Source organism: Leptopilina boulardi, unplaced genomic scaffold, assembly GCF_019393585.1.
Source record: "Leptopilina boulardi isolate dan_hultmark-lab unplaced genomic scaffold, ZJU_Lbou_2.1 LbouV2_165, whole genome shotgun sequence".
NCBI classification, from domain to species: Eukaryota; Metazoa; Arthropoda; class Insecta; order Hymenoptera; family Figitidae; genus Leptopilina; species Leptopilina boulardi.
Window position 1 is genome coordinate 3,187,647 of NW_026137713.1, and position 20,882 is coordinate 3,208,528.

The following is a 20,882-nucleotide window of genomic DNA, read 5'->3' on the forward strand; positions in this document are numbered from 1 at the left end:
TTTATACGTATATGTAAGTTAATACTCGTTTTCAAGTCGATCAAGTTCCTCAAGTTGATCGACAGAAAATATCGACTTTAATTTTCCCATCTATCCTTGTAATCTTTATTTTTTTTTTTAAATTTTTTTTTGTAAAAATCGTACTTTGAAATAAATTATTATTTATAAATATATATTTACTAAAATAATTTTTTTTTTTACTAAACGTGGAAATTTTATTCGACAAACAAATCATTTAGAATTTTAGATTAGATTAAATCGATGGCTTGTGAATTAGTGAAATGTTTGTGAATCTCGATATGGTCAAGGTTGTGTTTGAAAAATTTACTTTTTTTTAAAAATACCAACAAAAATTAATTGTCTATTAATATTTATATACGAGAAAAAAAATATTATTTGTAACAAAGAATATAGACATTTAACATTCCCCCCTCCCCTCATTAATATTTTAAAAATATAAATAAGTAAAAAAAAAATTTTCAATCTCAAATAGAGAATATATTAACTGAATTACGCTTTTCAATTATATTTTTATAAAATATATAATACACAATTTCTCTATTGTATAGAATATTTTTTATATTATAAGATATGATAATTAATAATATTTTTAATCTTGAGGAAAAATCTTTTTTTTTTTTTTTTAAAAAAAGACTGATAAATATGTTAATAAAAAAAAAGTGTTTCTTAATTAATGATTTTATCAACTTGGGGACACATTTTCAATTTCATTCATTAAAATTTTAGAGATATTTTTAATTTTTTTTTTTTTTATAAATGTTTTAAATATTCTTATTTAACATTTATTTATTATTATATATTTAGAAATATTTTTTCTTTATATAAATATGAGAAATATTTATTAATATTTTTTTTTATACAATTATCACTGGCTAATATAAAAATGGGTGAAAAAATATTTTATCATTCGAAAAAAGTATTTTCAAAAACATGAAATTGTTATATAAAAAAAAAAAAAAAAAAAAAAAGTTTTGACTTTTCAATTTATAATCCCAACGACTTTGACGAATGTCGAAACGATAACGCGTTATCACTATATTCAACTTGTTGATGATATAGTACTGTCACAACAAGGAAAAGCAGAATTATAACTATTTCTGTTTTGTATCTAGGAATTTTTTGTTTTTCAATAACAATGATATATATAAATTTTTATATACACAATTCTCACCGAGAATTTACGCTACAACGCGTCAAAATAACAACATAATCGTACGGTCTGCAGAAAGAATTTTTTTTTTTCAAAAAGAGATAAAAAAAAAAAACAGGAACAAAGGAAAGGGGGCTTTTTTTTTTACTTACCCCTGCCAATCCAGTGTTCTTGACATATTTCCTCAATTTTTTTGGTTCATGAGAAACTCTTTGTTTTTTAGGCCGTAGGTTTAAAATTACTATTATTTAAAAAATTATTATTCTTTCACACTGATAATCCTCCTGAATCACTGTATTCCAACACTGCATCCATATAAAATCCAAAATGGTGTGGTAATCCAAAATCACTCACTGCACAAATTTTCTTCTTCAAATTTTTTTTTCTTTATTTTTAATTTAAAAAAAAAACACTTTTTATATCCCTGGATTTTCACATCGTTTACACTTTCACATTTTTTTTTTTTTTAAATTATTTATTTAAAATTATTTAATTAAAGAGTTTCTCATGTTTGTCTGAAGGAAATGACAAAAGTTAATTAAGAAAGGAATTTCAAGAGAGTAAAAAAGGCAATAGAAAAATATTTGCAGACCGTAACGAATTCTGTATTTATAAAATTCAACATCGCAAATGACAATAATAATAATAAAGAAAAAAGAGATACTAAAATTTAATAACATTTCTACCTATCAAATTTCATTTTTTTATCTACCCTAAATAAACAAACGTTTTCTTATATATATATATATATAAAAAAATTCCAAATCGTGAAGAAATAATTCGCGCTACGCTGATTCATCGTGCATCCACGATAATATATGGCCACGATAATATGTTTTTCGTGAGCTCAGGAAAAGTTTTCGAATCTGGGAATTCACCGGGGAAATTAATCACGTGAATCGATTCAACCAAGCGTTCAAACGTTTCTTTTCGTCCAAACAGAATACCAAAAGTAAAGAGAGAGAAAAAAAGAAAAAGAAGACAAAAAAAAGTATAATATAAAAAAAAGAGAGAGAAAAAAAAAGAAAATTGTGAAAAAGAGAGAAATTAGGGTTACTACAGTTACAAGATGTTTAATAATCAATATATTGAATATGAAAAACAATTGCAGAAAAAAAAACAATATTTATTTAAAGAAAAACCTAAATAGAAAGCTAGCTTAAAAAAATACTCTTAGAGTTCAATTTTTGGTACACAAACCCCATACACGGTCTCCGGGACCCTATGTATTTTTTACATTCAATCTTTACTGTTTTTCATTTAAAAAAAAAAAAATTTCTAAATATTTTTAAATATATATAATATATTTATTTGTTTACAATAATATAATACAGTGGAACCTCGATTATCCGAACCTCTATTATTCGAACCCTCTATTATCCGAATCGAAAAACATTTTATCCGAACTTCTATTATCCGAACTATTTTTTGGTCTCCCGAATTTTAAATTTTATTTTCTCTATTTATTTTATCATTCAAAGCAAAATAACCAAATTTATGCCAAAAAAAATCTTAAAAATTTCCGAATTTTCTGAGTTTTTAATATATTATTAATTAATATATAATTACATATATGTATATACTTATGTATATTTAAAAACATATGTATTAATTTAAATATATAGTTCAACTGTACATTTTTTTACTTTAATTATAAAAAAAATTAAAATCTCTATTATCCGAATCCGGCCTTGCCTAGATTAGTTCGGATAATCGAGGTTCCACTGTATGAAATATTATTATTATATTATTTTAATTACAAATTAAATTTGTTAAAAAACAATTTTTATGAATTCTTGTGACGGTAGCAACAGAGAAAATAGAAAAAGAAAGAGAGAGAGAGAGAGGGAAAAAGGGGTATGAAATTTTTTTTAATTTTCTTACCCATGTGAGGGAAATCTGTGCTGGAGATGCTGAGGTTCATAGTATTGGGTGGTGAGGGCTCTTTCGTCCAGGGTGTGTTCTGTCGCGTGGGCCTTCGCTGCGGACTTGATATCCATGAACGCCACCGTCGCTGATGCGCCCCCGGTACTATTCGTGCCACTGCCGCCGCCTCCACCGCCACCTCCAGTTCCGGAACCACCCTCGTTTCCCTCACCGAGGGAACCACCGTCCACGGGGCATTCCTCGCCCCGTGGCAGCAGTTTGACGCTCTGCACGCGTCCATACCTGCAAAAAAAAATAATTTTTTTTAAATTTTTATTAATTACTACTTTAAAAATGATAATAATAATAATAAACATTTCTTATTCATGTAATTAATAATAATAACAACAATAATAATAAAACATGACCATTTTTACTCCAATTTCTTTTTATTCTAAAATAATCTAGAAAGTACCATAATTAATTGGTACAAAAGAAGATGGTACTTTAATTAATGGTACCATAATTAATTGGTACCAAAGTAAACGGTACTTCAGTTAATGCTACCATAATTAATTGGTACCAATATAAATGGTACTTTAAGTTATGCTACCATAATTAATTGGTAACAAAGTAGATGGTACTTTAAGTAATGGTATTATAATTAATTGGTTCCAAAGTAGATGGTACCATAATCAGTTGGTACCAAAGTAGATGTTTCTTTAATTAGATGGTACTTTAGTTAATGGTACTTTAATTAATGGTACCATAATTAATTGTTACCAATATAAATGGTACTTTAAGTAATGGTACCATAATTAATCGGTACCAAAGTAGATGGTACTTTAAGTAATGGTATTATAATTAATTGGTACCAAAGTAGATGTTACTTTAATTAGATGGTACTTTAGTTAATGGTACTTTAATTAATGGTACCATAATTAATTGGTACCAAAGTAGATGGTACTTTAACTAATGGTACCATAATTAATTGGTACCAATATAAATGTTACTTTAGTTAATGGTACTATAATTAATTGGTACCAAAGTAGATGGTACTTTAACTAATGGTACCATAATTAATTGGTACCAATATAAATGTTACTTTAGTTAATGGTACTATAATTAATTGGTACCAAAGTAGATGGTACTTTAACTAATGGTACCATAATTAATTGGTACCAATATAAATGTTACTTTAGTTAATGGTACTATAATTAATTGGTACCAAAGTTAATGGTACTGTAATTAATAGGTACCAAAGTAGATGATACCATAATTAATTGATACCAAAGTAAGTACCATAATTAGTTTATAGCAAAGTAGATAGTACCGTAATTAATTGGTAACAAAGTAGATGATACTTTAGTTAATTGGTACCAAAGTAGATGTTACTTTTATTAATGGTACCATAATTAATTGGTACAAAAATAAATGGTACATTAATTAATGGTACCAAGATAGATGGGTACCAAAATAGATTGGTATCACAATAAATTGATAAAAATATATAAATATTTCTTTTACACAATTTTTCTTACAACACTTCTATGAATTGTTTAGTAAAACAAACATTCTACTGCAAATTATTGTGAATTACATAATAACCTGAACTGATGTGTTTGTTTTTTAAGTTATGCAAACAAATTTGTGAATCATCTACGTATGACGAGGAAGAAATATATTTAATCATGTCAGTATAATTGTAGTGATGCGCAATTTCTAAAAAAAGAGTGATATCAGTGTCTTTTTTTCAAGAAGGTGCTGCGCTCACTAAAAACAGTCTTCAATTTTCAATTATCTATAATTTCCCTGAGATATACAATATATATATATATAATATACAAAGAAACGGGACGTCGATCAATTATTAACCAATTGTCTATATACGCTCACTAAAGATGAAAAAGTACTTTACAGAATTGATTTTATTGTCTTTTTGTTAAATATAACTTTTCAAGTATCATGTTTCCAAGAAGTATGTTCTATATTTTTTTTTCTCTAACAATTATTATTATAAGTTTGTTTTTTTTTTTTTTAATATATTTTCTTTGTATTTTCTCATAGATACTTTTTAATTTGTTATCAATAATAATAATAATTTTAAGAATTAGATACAAAATATAATTACAGTTAAGTGATTTTGAAATTGAAATAATTGTTGACAGAATTGTAAAGTTGCACACGAGATCATTGAACTTAATTTCTGCTGACAATCTTCAAACCAAGACTCTATAACAAAATCAAAAACTAGTTTCAAATATAATGTTATTAGATTTTACAAGTCGAAGTGACTGTTTTAGAAACGACAGGAAATAATTAGTAGAGATGATGAGAGTATAAAATAAGTGAATTGTCTAATTTAAGTATAACAAGAATTGATCACAAAATTTTAATTATAAAATTCAATTTCTGATAATTTTTGTGCAATTATCAAAAATTAATATCCTGTTTCAAAACTTGTTTATAAAAAAAAAAAAAAAAAAATACAATTAAAATCCTTGTAATTAGCATCCTTCTCAGAAACTGATTCCCACAAAAATGAGATTTTAATTTTACAAACTTTATAATTAAGCTAATTTGGTTGCATCATAATTTTTCCTCTCTAATTCCTCAATCTAAAAATCTGTTTTCAACATGCACAAAAAAATAAACAAAACACAATTGTTTGAAAAATTAAATATCAATTTTTAACTAAACAATTATTATATTATTAATATGATAACATTAGATATTTAATTTTTATTGTACTGATAATGTTTATCAAAGGTGAACAAAAGAAAGAAATAAATAAATGACAAGATAAGACGAGTTGGTCAAAACCTTGATTTCAAGGTTTGATATTTTGCAAAAGGAATGCCAATCTGAAAATATATAACGGCAACGCTATAATTTTCACTTAAGATACATAAGTAAACAATTATTCTGAAAAATTGAGATCAATGGAAGATGAGAAAATCGAGAAAATTCGCGATGGATTTGTAAATTCTTTAAAATAATTTATTTCTTACAAACAAGAAACAAACAATTAATTTCTATAGATCAACCTTTATCTGTAGATTAAGGTTACAGATATAGACAAAAGATAATTCTGATTATTAACCATTGTTTGTAGATTTTTAACCAAACGAACCAAAAATCAGAATCAAAATTCGCTAATTTTTACCTAATTTTGAAACCAAAATCAGAATTAACATTCCCTAACTTTTACCTAATTTTGAAACCAAAATCAGAATTTTCTAATTTTTACCTAATTTTGAAACCAAAATCAGAATTAAAATTCCCTAACTTGTACCTAATACTAAAAGGCATTAGTTCCCAGTAGAACAATATTTAAGAATCATCTGAACAAAAGAGGATATCAAGATAAAAATCTCTAACAAACAAAATCGTCGAAATATCACTCTATTTATAGATTGCCCTTCATCTAAATCTCAACCATCATCAATAAATCATTTCTTATCCGTATATTAACCTTCATTACTAAATCATTTCTTATCTCAAATATCAACCTTCACCTATGGATCATTCTCTGCCTTTGAAAACCACTTTTCCAAACATGCCCCCGCATCTTTTTTTTTTTTGTAACATCAACTAATACTTATTTATCCAAAGATTATCTTACAAAACCATCTATTTTGAGCAATTTTCACCAAGAGATCTGAAATTTAGTTCACCATCTTGTTTACAAAAAATTCATCTCTATGGCGCAGATTATCAATCTGTTATTATTCCAAAAATCTGAGATAAAATGAAAAAAAAAAATTCTCTCCCATTTATTTGAATTCGCGGATGTTTTTGCAGAGAAAGAGAGGCCATGAAGGCTCTTGGCCTCTCGCTTGGCTGGGCCGAATCAAGTTGAAGCAGCATGAGAAATGGGGAAAGGAGGTGATATATACGGATACGTAAGGACCCTCCGCTTTAGAATGGAGCGGACCAATCCCCCCACCCCAACAACTAAAGTAATCGAGAGAGGGTTAGATTTTGTACCACTTGATCAAGGAGAAAGAGGAATGAGGGGTGGAGGGAAAACGACATCAGGGGAAATCATCAGTGAAACGAGATTGGTCAAGAGGAATTGTGGGTAGAATATACGCAGACGCGAAACATCTGGGGATTTTGAGCCTCTCCCGGAGAGTCGCTCATCTCAGTTCGCGCGAGTAATACACGTCTTCTTGTTTCTCTTACGTATTTTGTAATTTTTTTTTGCTGTACCAACAAAAAGAAGTCACGGATAGTTTCTTCATCGAGCATTTTAGGATTTAGATCAATTTTTTGTCAGCGTGTTAACGTGAAAGGAAATTTTTGTGTTTTCTCAAAATTTTTGCAATAGTGTCGAGTGACATTGTCGAAAATCCCTTTTTAAAACTAGACATAGAGAAATTATTTAAAGAAATTTTTATCAGATGTTACCAGAAGACGAGTGTTCAGCAAACTGCGCAGCTTGCTTTGACCTCAGCGGGCAATTTCCCCTCTTGTATAGAAAAATAAGAGGAGTGGGAGAGAAAGATACCGTGAACGCCCTTTCCTCTATTAAAATGTTCACGCACGCGTTTCAAACACAATTCTAGTGGGGGAGAGGTGTACCAATGGGGGGAGGGATTATTGGTGGGGAGCCAGGGGTTTTTAGAGAGAGAGAGATAGAGAGAGAGGGGGGGGAAGAAAAGGAGCCAAGTGGATATATGCTGGCGAGCGAACCCAGTCCACGAACCGTATTACCCCACCACCACCTTTTCCGTTCTCGTCGAGGAATTTTACTCGGGCAGACTCGCTCCCGGCCTCCGGGAACATTATATACAAAACTCTCTTCTCTCTCTCTCCAACCTGCCTCGGTTTCAGTTTGGTTTATGAGAAGGCATTAACATGGGGGTCTCTCCACATAAACCAAAGGGAGTCTCCTCACCGTCTCTAGGTCAGACCTGTATCTTCGTCTCTATCCAATTTCTCATTCATTACTTTTTTGAGGGAAAAAAACATTTCTATGGTAAAAAAATCTCTCTTTTTTTTTTTTTGAAATAGGCGGCGAATGGTAGATCAATACGTTGGCCCACGAGGGGTGGAGGATTAGAGAGAGAAACAGAGAGAGAGAGAGAGGGCCTCGCCTTTCGTAATCTCGTCTGCGTGGGCGAATCGATCTATTTTCGTGTGTATGGTCACTAATGAGCATTACGAAATTCTACCTTTTTTTTTTCTTAGCTATTTGCCAATTTCTCTTTACAGAAAGAAGAATCCAAAAGAGTCTATTGTTTTCTAGAATCTATTTTTCAAAAAAATAATAAAAGCCGAGGGCTATGAGAAATGAATGCCAGAGACAGGAATAGGCCGGACATGCATTGTAAAAGGCCCACCAACACATACTGAAAAGGAAACAGAAAAAAGAACCTCAAAACTAATATCAGTTTACAAAATTTTACAAGTAGATTTCAAAAAATATTCAAATGCAAAATGTCCCTAATCCCTAGTAATAATAGTCCAACTCCAAAAAAGAGAAAGAATTTCTATTCGCGAAAAAAATAACGAAGGTATAATAAATTAAAAAATTATGTTTATCTAAGACATCTAAAGAAGAAGAAGAAGACTCGTGGTCATGGAATCCCAACACACAGGAGAATATATAGGGATCATGAAAGAGAGAGAGAGAGAGAGAGACGTGGCAACATTGCTATGACTCAGCTCGACTCTTTTTTCCCTACCCCTCTCTAAAAAGTCCCTTCTCTATCACGCAGCTGACGCCCTTCCCCTCCTGATGCTCCATGTTCTCTGTCTTCGTCACTTTGGTGATCCTGCCGTCCAACTTCTCCCCACTTTTTTTCCTTCATTATATAGATGAATATCCTTCCTCGTGTCCCAGAGCCTCTCTATCACTATCACAAACTCATTTCTTTCCATTCCCCTTTCCCCCTTAAATAAACCACCTCCTCGAAACAATCCTTAGTGGCGTCATGCTGGTGAGAGATGAGCGTGCAAAGTCCCAAGTAAGAAAAACAGGCTTCTCTTGCTCTGTATGTCATCATCATTATAATCTCACTCACTTCCTTCTTCTCTATATCCCAATCAATATTTAAAAAAAAAAAAAATACAATTTTTGCTGAACTTGTAAATACAATAACCCAATCTTATTTATCCAAACTATCAGAAGATGATTTGAAATACCAATAATATCTTGTGGAAAGGGACAAAATTTCTATGCAAGTTCCTAGAAATCCGGAATGTCTAACGATCCCTAAACGGATACCTGTGGATTTCTGGTTTATTACTTAATGACTAGTCCAAAAAGGGAAATAACGGATTAACTTTTTCAAAATCACCTGTAAAAGTTTGTTTTCATAATTGTCAAATTGAAAAATTTCTGATTGGTTTTACCATAATTGGTACAACAACAATAGAATAGAACTTTAGATATCTGAAACTATACATTTTAAATCTGAATCAGTGAAAATTTCACTAAATTCAAATCAGTGGTTCAGTTTTCTTTAATTCACCAATGAAATTTCACTGACAATCAGTAAAAAATCACTGATTCTCAATGAAATTCCACTGGTGAATCAAAGAAAACTGAGCCACTGATTCAGATTTAGAGTGTAAAATCCAAAAATTCTGTTTTATTCAAAATTCTACTTTAGATGTTTTTATAAATTATTCTATTTCTATTTTCGTCATTCACCTTTAATCTCTCTCTCTCTCTCTCTCTCTCTCTCTCTCTCTCTCTCTCTCTCTCTCTCTCTCTCTCTCTCTCTCTCTCTCTCTCTCTCTCTCTCTCTCTCTCTCTCTCTCTCTCTCTCTCTCTCTCTGTCCTAAAAGGTGCTTATCACTAAAGTACAAATTTTATTAATAGCTGAATCAATTCGAAGAATTCAAAGATAGAACTCCTAGAGTGCTAAAAAGGGGGTCGTTTTATCATTTATAGAATGATTGTATAGAGTGTCGCACTTAAAAAGAGAACGAATTTGACCGACGAATGACCTCAGCGTGAAACTAGTCCCATCTACTTATGACAGTTGTGTTATAGCAGTGGGAGAATGTCATTAAAAAATTTGTTAGCCTTTATTCGTCACGTCTCCGATCTAAATCGCAATTACCCCTCTCTCTCTCTCTCTGCCTTCGAATCACAAAGAAAATTACATGTATTCACGAGATGGCAAATGCCAAACCAAAAAGACCTGATGACGAAGCTTGAAAGAAAAAAAAAATAAAATAATAACGGTTCCTTGAATTATGCATGAATCGACCTGAAAATAAAAAAAAAAATTCAGCAACTGATGAAGCAAAAATAACCTACTGATCTGGAAGATGATCAACCAAAGGGTTAAAGCGATTTTGATGCTACTCTCAGGGTTTTAGTTTGTTAAAGAGGAGCTTCTATTCGGCTTAAAGCTTTTATCATCTATTTTTTCAGATTAGAATTTTAGTGCTGTTGAACAAAGCAATAGGTGATTTTTTTTTTTTTTGGTTTCAGAACTGTTAGGTCTTGATAAATTTGGCAACTGTGCATCGTGCACCTGTACAAGCCTCCTTCTCTTTTTCTCGTTTTACCATGTTAATCTCTACCATCTTTCTTTCCCTATGGCCAGCAGACACTAGCCTCCTTCGACCAACACATTGACCGCTATTCTTTGCCATCATCTCACAGTGTTTTGCTCGCTTTAGGTAGCAACGTCGGGAATGCATTTTATATATCCTGGCTCGCGTCGGCACCTCGTAAAACACTCCTATCAAAGTGCACACCGCACATAACGGATCGTTTCAAAGCATCCGATAAAATACATACACACAACCAGAATCTCCAGTACACATTAACATAGTTCTTCCAAACCCTCTATCTCTGACGGCCAATTAGTTAAATTCAGAAATACATTATCAAGGGCATTCTTAAAATCTCTATTTCATTTTTTTTTCTCTCTCATTCTCTCTCAGTAAAATCCTTTTTTGTTTATTTTAATAGGGTGTCTAACAAATTACAAAATAACGATTCAATGACTTTTCACTATCATCCTTGAAAGGTTTCCCTGACACATTATTAACTATGGTAACGCAGAACTTAAAATGGCGCCAAAATACAACGGTGTCATTTTAATTTCTGCTCTAGTTTAACGGCAAAAATTTGAGCAGAAACAGCGCCATTTCAATTTCTGCTCTAGTTTTTCGTAAAAATAGGAGATAAATTAAAGTGGCGCCGTTTTTTTCTCTTTTTTTTAGTAAAACCAGAGCAGAAATTAAAATGGCGACAAAATAGAACGGTGCCATTTTAATTTCTGCTATAGTTTTACGGAAAAAATTTTAACAGAAACAGCGCTATTTCAATTTCTGCTCTAGTTTTTCGTAAAAATAAGACAGAAATTCAAATTGCGCTGTTTCTGCTCAAATTTTTCCGTAAAACTACAGCAGAAATTAAAATGGCTCTATTGTATTTTGGCGCCATTTTAATTTCTGCTCTAGTTTTGCTAAAAAAAAGAGAAAAAAACGGCGCCACTTTAATTTTTGTCCTATGTTTACGAAAAACTAGAGCAGAATTTGAAAAGGCGCGCTGTTTCAGCTCAAATTTTTCCGTAAAACTAGAGTAGAAATTAAAATGGCGCCAAATTACAATGATGCTATTTTAATTTCTACTCTAGTTTTACAGAAAAATAGAGCAATAACAGCGTTATTTTAATTTCTGCTCTAATTTTACGGAAAAATAGAACAAAAACAGCGCCATTTTAATTTCTGCTCTAGATTTTTTGTAAAAATAGGACAGAAATTAAAATGGCACATTTTTTGCTCTAATTTTTGATAATTTGTCTTTAAATTCCAGAAATTTAAGGAAATTCCATAACTTTTAACTGGTAATTACTGTTTCCTTCTTTTTTTTTTTTAATCTTCAAGTGATTCACTGTACCATATTCCCCTTCCTTATACTTTTTTTTGTTTCACATAACACTTGTTTTTTTTCTAATGCGTTACGCACTTTTATATAAGATACCTTGGAGATTAGAGTGTATAGAACACGGTAAATAACTGGTTATTTCTAGAATCAAGAATTGCGGAAAACACACTTTTAGTGTTAGATCATCATCATGTTATTTGCTGCCTCCTCTCTTTTTTTTTCAATGAAACTAATATTTTCCAATATATATTACTCAAAAATAATCTATTTTAATATAGGTTCTACTCTCTGAGAATAGAAAAATTGATAAATTCATTGTAGGAGAAAATAAATATTAATGAATCGCGAGGATAATTATACAATTTACTTTGCAAAAGTAAATAGGAAATTGCAAAAAAATTACACGCGTAGGTTCAAAGTTGATGTCATTAGTTTATCTTATTAAAAGTCCATTTTCATCGTGTTGATAAATTTAATCCTCCGAGAGGTTAAAGGCAGTAGATATATTCTGCGCAGAAGCAAACATTCTACGCAGACGCAGAATATTATCTACTGTCTTTAACCTCTCGGAGGATTAAATTTATCAACACTGATGAAAACGGGCTCTAAATATAGAAATAGAAAAATAAAAATCCAAGGTAGAATTAAAATGAAAGGATATAGAAAACTTGCGGAACCTAAATGACAAACTAATGCGATAGAAATGGTAAAACTATTTATATATATACAGATTTGCACATTTCTATCCCATTAGTTTGTAAAATGAAAGAGAGAGAAACGGTATCTGTGCGCTAAAACTTTTATTTATACAAAAACCGTCTTACGCATTTACTTAGTTAAGATAATTACCAGTTTTTTTTGTTACGATATCACTATGAAAAAAAATTCTATAAAATTCAAATTTTTATTTCTTTTTCTATTCGAAATATCCTTTAACGATCTCATTCTCTCTCTCTAATTTACAACATATATATGTAAATGGAGTTTATTTTAGCCCTTACATGCATTACGCCAACCCAATTCTTGTTATGAATAATGCATCTGCTAACTTTTTTTTTATACTTTTTTTTCTAGGACTAGAAGTCGATATCACTATATAGTGTCAGTTACATTCTAAGATTCCTACAGCGACAAAACTTTGTAATAACAATTGAAATAATTCTCTATATCCAGTATATGGATCGACATAATAAAAAAAAAAAAAAACATTTTCCCTATATATACATCAAACAAGTGCAGTGGCACTAATGGACGAGATAATTAAAAAAAAACAGGCTTTTAGTTTCTTCCTTCCCCTTATTCTTTTGTGGGTCAATCAATAATATCGAAATTGTTTCCAAGTTTGACGATGATAAAGTTTCTTAGCAATTTTTTTTTTTTTTTTTATTTTTGAATACAGCAGAAAGAAAATAAAATTTTATAGTTAAATTAGAAGAATTTTTAGGGGAAAATTAAAGTAAGTGATATTAAAGGGCCGAAGATGTTGAGAGGATCCTTTATAATCATAATATATAACTAATAACAGAAGGGGGGGAGAAAAAAAACATAAAGAAGAGCAAATAACGGTTTGTGGGTAATACGATTGCAACCGCGCCTATTTCTCGCGTTTATATACTTTATATGCAACACACTGTTTCTTCCTTTGCATCTTTCCCCCTTTTCTCCTCTGTGACAAAATGGGACAGAGAGAGAGAGAGAGAGAGAGAGAGAGAGAGAGAGAGAGAGAGAGAGAGAGAGAGAGAGAGAGAGAGAGAGAGAGAGAGAGAGAGAGAGAGAGAGAGAGAGAGAGAGAGAGAGAGAGAGAGAGAGAGAGAGAGAGAGAGAGAGGGAGGGAGAAGAGGAACTGCAGGTCGATGTCACGATAGTCACGCCAATAACATTAACTTGTCCGGATGAGAAAAATTAGTTTGAAAAATTGTTGCCAAAAAAAAAAAAAAACTATCAGAATTATCACCAATTTCTACCAGATGATACTAATACTATTCTTAATCTTCTAAATGCATTTTGAAACTTTAAAAAATCTTCATTTGGCTCAATCATCATTGCATTAGTTATCATCATTAATGACGATAACTCAAAATGAAGATTTTTTAAAGTTTCAAAATGCATTTTAAAGAATAAGAATAGTACTTTCAGATGCTGTAACATTTTTGAAAAAAAAATTATACTTATCAAAATACTGATTGAACAAATGATCCAGAGAAATTTAAACCAAATGAAATCCGAAATAGAGAATTTTTTTTTTTTGAGCGTAAATTAAACTCTCAAAGATCTGTACTCTCTTAATTTGAATCAGTGAAATTTCACTGGTGAAATAGCTAGAAGTCGGTTACTGATTCATTTAGTGAAATTTTCACTGAAAATCAGTCATATATCACTGATTTCCAGTGAAAATTTCACTAAATGAATCAGTCAATCTGTATTATCGGTAATGGGTAAAACAGATTGACTGATTCATTTAGTAAAATTTTTACTGGAAATCAGTGATATATGACTGATTTTCAGTGAAAATTTCACTAAATGAATCAGTAACCGACTTCTAGCTATTTCACCAGTGAAATTTCACTGATTCAAATTAAGAGAGTAAACAGCTCATGAAAATGTTTCATTGTGTCCCCCCACCCTTTTTTTTTGCTGTTTTATCGCCGATACTGTAATTCACCGACGGTCATAAAATCTGAAGCGATTGACAATTATGTGCCTGGTCAACACAGCAATATAATCGGAACACAGATGTGTTGCTTTTAAATGTTCATTTATATTTCATCATTCAATCATGTCTGATTAAATCGGAAGGTATTTATCTTTTTTTTTCCCCCCCCTCTCCAAAAATCATAAATTTTATTCATTTTTGCAAATAATTTTTTAAAAAATAAATAAAATTTATTTATTCATTTATTTGTTTATACTAAGAATATAAACTAAGTACTAAGAATATATTCTAATTTTAAGAATATTACATACTGAATTTAAGTATATATTTTAAATTTTATTTAAAATTTTAATTTTATTTTTAATTTCAGAATATTTTTTTTTTCAGTGTTGGTTTAAATAAAGTCGTTTCTTCAATAATTAATACAATTCTAACGCGATCCTAAATCCGATTATGCAAACAACTTTCTCAATTTTATTTTTACCGAATTATTATGCAATATATATTCTATCCGATTATTAATATAATGATACATATCCTGTAAATTTTGATACTATTTTGTTTCGAAAGAAGTGAAGATTTTTTTTTTTTTTATTTTAATCTCAAAAGTAGAGTGACATATGTTTAATTTCTCGAGCGATACAATATTCGAATTTTTTTTTTTTTTTTAGGATATATATATATATATAAAACCCCGCCTCTCGATTCGCATATATAAATACAATTCAACATTTGCAATGTTATGAACTGTTCGCCAAAACACTAACGGGGTCTGAAAAATTATTGCATGTCGAAATAATGCGCACGACAAGCAATATTGTGCAAACGCCTTGTACGTATATTTTTGTTTTTTTTTTCTTGCCATTGAACGATGGTAATAATTTTACAATTTCAGTTTATATATATATATATTAATATCTTCTTTAGAAATTGTTACCGCGAATTTTGTTGTTATTTATTCGTGAAACGATAACAGTTATAAAAGTTATATTATTTCACGAATCGTTTCACTTTTATTAAATATCTTCATTATTAAAACAACAACAAAAATCCGAGAATCAAAACACTGGAGGAAAAAGTAATATTGATTCTAGAAAATACGCGTTTTATTATAACTCAAAATTAATTTTTAAAAAAATTCACTATTTACTACCCAAATAGCACAACGTATTGCCACAATATTTCATGTCAATTTTTGCTAATATTGCACGGCAATATTTAGGCAATACTGCTGTCAAAACTGATTATATTTGCCTTAAATTGCAATATTGCGACATTACTGCTTTGTGTTTGATTAAATATATTTAGTACTATGGCAATACTACGCCCAGATAGCTTGCAGCAACCTTGCGGCAAGCTTGCCGCGGAATATTGCCAACCTTGCACGGCAAACTTGCCGCAAGCTTCAAATGTTCCACCTCACCTAAGCTTGCATGGTAAGCCTACCGAAAAATTGCAGTGTAAGGTTACTACAAGATTGCACAATAAGATTATCCCAAGATTGCTCAGTAAGCTTGCACGGTAAGCTTGTAGCAAAGTTGGTGCAAGGTTGCCAAATAACCTTGCTTTAAAACTAAAAAAAAACTTTTTAGGTTAAAAGCAAGGTTATTTGGCAAACTTGCACCAACTTTGCTACAAGCTTACTGAACAATCTTGCGATAATCTTATTGTGCAATTTTGCAGTAACATTACACTGCAATCTTTCGGTAAGCTTACCATGCAAGCTTGGGTCAGGTGGGACATTTGAAGCTTGCCGCAAGGTTTCTGCAAGCTTACATGGTATCTGGAAAAGCACGTATTGTCGCAATATTCCTTCAATATTGCCGTTCACTATTCGCAATATTGCTACAATATTGTGGCAACAAGGCGCCTATTTAAGATTAATTCCCTATGCATTTTATTACAGTTAGAATATAATATTCTTGAAATAAGAAACAAATCTTAAATTAAGAATTTTTTTCTTTTGTCTATAGAATATTTCTTAATTTAAGAATATTATATTCTAACTGTAAGAATAAAACACCGAAAAAAAATATTCTGAAATTTAGAATATATCTATATAAATATAGAATATTATATTCTAACTGTAAGAATAAAACACCGAAAAAAAATATTCTGAAATTTAGAATATACCTAGTTTAGAATATTTTATATACTTGAATTCAGTATGTAATATTCTTAAAATTAGAATATATTCCTGGTATACTTAGTATATATATTCTAAATGCTAAATACTAAATACTAAGAATATCTACTAAATATCAAGAATATATTATAATTTTAAGAATAATACATACTGAATTTAAGTATATAAAATATTCTAAACTAGGTATATTCTAAATTTCAGAATATTTTTTATTTTCGATTCACACTTGTTTGTGAGAATATAATATTATTCCACTAAAGCGGATAATATATATATTTAATAATTTTCATCTACTTAACATGACAGAGATAATAATTTTTTCTATCCGTTATTAAATCCGATAATTCTCAATCCGTTATACAAGGGCTGGTATATGGTATAGGTAATTTTATGACTGTGAAAAGAATTCATAATCCTATCATCAGAGGTTCATTCTAATAATCTAATCTCAAGAGAAATAGAGAAAGAACCGGTAGAGTTTCATCTACCTGGATTGTTGGGAATCGAATAGAACGAGAGAGAGAGAGAGAGGGAGAATTCTACTTTTATGAAGAGAGACAGGCACCTGTCAAGACTTTCCTCGACAGGTTGCTCATTATTCTGTTCGAAAGATAATCTCAACGAAATTAGAGAGAGAGAGAGAGAGAGAGAGAGAGACTAGATTTTCGTTTCCGTTGCGCCAGCAAAGTATATTGCATTTTGGTATACTGACCGATCGTGTCATAACAAGGCAGCAACGAATCATCATGCATTTGACAGGCTTAGAAATAGAACAATAGCGAACTCTGATGGTTACCTCAATATAATACTGGCACAAGGTCGTAGACCGGATACTCTCCAACTATCGTACAAATATATTTTATATATATATATATATGTTATCAAAAAGCACATGAAAAGTGTCACAAACCAGAATCGCGAATAAATTTCAAGGCAAGAGTACATAACATTTTCTTGGCTGTTACCACCAATTTCTATGTGGCATATAAAATGATAAACGATGTTTTCCGTTTTGAAACAAAAACAATATTTCTATCTTCACGTGAAAGAAAAAAAAAAAAATTTTTTTTTTCCCGCCAATTATTGGGAGACAACACAGAAAAAATTGGTAAACTGAAAATTAAGAAATATATCCTTGGCGTCTATTTAAGAATATTTTATATTTATTCACAACGCGCTCTGAAGAATGGGATCTTAGAAGCAAACGAATTATAAGGTTATGTTTACGATAATTTTACTCTTTAAATTTGAATCAGCAAAAAGTATACAACTGATTTCAATTAGCGTATATACGCTGCAAAATCAGTGAAATTTCACTTATTCAGCAGTGTATATACTCTCTAAATCTGAATTAGTAAAAATGTTTACTAATTTAAATTAGTGACTCACTTTTTGCTTTAGAATTAGTTTAATTTTACTAATTGATTGTAAAAGTTACTAATAATTAGTAAAATTTTACTATTTGAGAAGCAAAATTGAGTCACTAATTCAAATTAGTAAACTTTTTTACTAATTCAGATTTAGAGAGTACGCTGATTGGAATCAGTTGTATACTTATAGCTGAGAATTAAATTTAGATTCAAATTTAGAGAGTACCTTGATTAAAAGTTTCTTTTTTATTTATATAAAATAAGAATCATATTTTAAATGTAATAAAGACTTAAATATATCAATAATTTGTATTGGAAATCTATATTCACTTCGTTTTAAAACATAACCTATAATTTTTTTCCTCTAAAGTCCCTTTCTTCAGAGCGCGTCACACATATTATTCTTAAAAAAAAAAGAATACATACTACTCTCTAAATCTGAATTAGTAAAAATGTTTACTAATTTAAATTAGTGCTTCACTTTTTGCTTTAGAATTAGATAAATTTTACTAATAATTAGTAAAATTTTACTAATTGAGAAGCAAAAAGTAAGTCACTAATTCAAATTAGTAAACTTTTTTACTAATTCAGATTTAGAGAGTAATAAGAATATAATATACTCTCTAAATCTGTATTAGTAAACAGAAAATTAAAAGGCATTAAAATAAGCTGCAACGCTTATTATTTTAATCCAATTTTGCTTATTTTAATACCAAAATGGATTAAAATAAGTAAAATTGGATAAAAATAATAAGCGTTGCAGCTTATTTTAATGCCTTTTAATTTTCTGTGTAGTTTTCTACTAATGAAAGTGTGCGTATTCGTTGACCAATTGAATTAGTAACAGTTTTAACTAATTTTTAGTAAAAAAAAAAAAAAAAAACTACTAATTCCTAGTAGAAAACTACTAATTCATGGAGCAAATCGTATTTTTTACTATTTCAAATTAGTAAGCCGATTTACTCCATGAATTAGTAGTTTTCTACTAGCAATTAGTAGTTTTTTTTTACTAAAAATTAATCAAAACTGTTACTAATTCAATTGGTAAACGAATACGCACTTTTTCATTAGTAGAAAACTACTAATTCAGATTTACAGAGCGCAGTAAATCTTTCTTCAAACAAATATTATTTTGTTACAATAAAGGGCAAAATTTTTCTTTCAAAAAAAAAAAAAAAAAAAATTCTTTTTTAGTCAAAGAGAACTACATAAGTTGCCTGTGAAAGAACATAAAATTCTCGTATCTGGCTTTTCTGTTGATTGACAAAATAACAGAGACTCTTTGGCATATGCCACCAAAAAAAAAGAAGAGAGAAACACAAAAATAGTATTACCGTTTAAGAATTAAAGCTTTGACAGAACATCCGGTCTAATACCACCCAAGAATAAAATAAATGTAAAAATAATCATTATAATAATAAAAATTTCAATAGTTTAAATACTTATCAAAGCCCTTAAGAGAATATAGTTGAAATATTTTCAGCTCACCTGAAACAAAGAAAACAAAAAATCGATTATTATTTGTTTTTTTTTTCAAGTACAGAAATATTGTACTTGTAAATTAAAAATAGTAATAATAGTATCAAAAAAAATTTTTTTTTTTATCATCCTTTAAAAATAAATTAATGTAATATAATGAAAATGAGGACAAAAGTGGAGAAGATAAAAAAAAAAAAAAGATTATACACATTGCTTTGAATAAAGCGAAGGTGTACAATATGTTCATGCAGTTGCAGATATATAATATAACGGTGCCAGTCATTCGCCCACGCTCGAAGGTTTTTCAACCTTCCACATAAGTCTCGAAATGTCCTCGAACCTCAATCTACAACAGGAATACTTAAGATCATGCCGCGTTCTATATATTATACGAATATTAAAATATATGCTTCATTTTTTTTTTAAATATTTTTAAGTATATTTAAAATTATTATTAAATTATTAAGATCTTAAATTTTGAGGTTATGTTTAAATCTATTTTCACGCCGTAAAGTATAATACGCATATATGGAGACAACGGTGAAATCATTTTATAATATACAAATAGAAAATACTCTTCTTGTAATAATGTTAAACCTACAACAATTACACAAAAGACTTCAATTAAATTTAATTCTTTTTTTTTTTTAAACTAGTTTCTTTCTTCATTATACTTTGTTACTTTTTTTTTTTTTTTACTTCAAATTTCACATTTCCTCAATTTCTGAAAAACATCACATATTCAATTCACTTTCTAGAGAAACACTTTTTGTTTTTTACTTTAATTTTAAATTCAAAGTAACCTCGCCCATATTGAACACACGTAATCCTGATCAATATCCCTCTTATATATCAGTATTATATACAATACTATTTAAAAAATTTTTTTTTTATTTTCCCATTGCTTTTTCTATTATTATTATTATTATTATTATTATTATTATTATTATATTATATACTATTTTTATAATAATAATAATAATAATAATAATAATAATAATAATAATAATAATAATAATAGTAATATCAATAATAGTAATAATAATATATAAATAGCACGGAAAAAAATCCTTATCTGTAACAGTGATATGTTTCTCTGGAATAATGAAAACTTTCGCTGTTTTTGTAAAATATATTGCTGTTTCAGTGAAACTTATCGATGTTCCGGGTAAAAAAAAATTTTCCGTGATTCGTAATAAAAATAGTAACAATAAAAATAGTAGTAATAAATATAATAATAATAAAAAATGTAATAGTTGTATTAATTATTATTATTATTATTATTATTATTATTGATACTATTTTTATCGCTATACTATATGTAGAAATTTACA

At 29.3% G+C, this 20,882-nt stretch overlaps 1 protein-coding gene across 3 annotated transcripts in view; it reads right to left on the bottom strand.

Moving 5' to 3' along the window:
* The window catches only part of LOC127277109 (protein split ends-like), a 110,450-nt gene that overhangs the window by 31,456 nt on the left and 58,112 nt on the right, over positions 1–20,882 (bottom strand). For all 3 annotated transcript variants that reach the window (XM_051297945.1, XM_051297944.1, XM_051297943.1), the window contains exon 4: positions 3,056–3,340. In XM_051297945.1, coding sequence (XP_051153902.1) covers positions 3,056–3,340 — 285 coding nt within the window. The remainder of the gene's footprint in view (positions 1–3,055; positions 3,341–20,882) is intronic.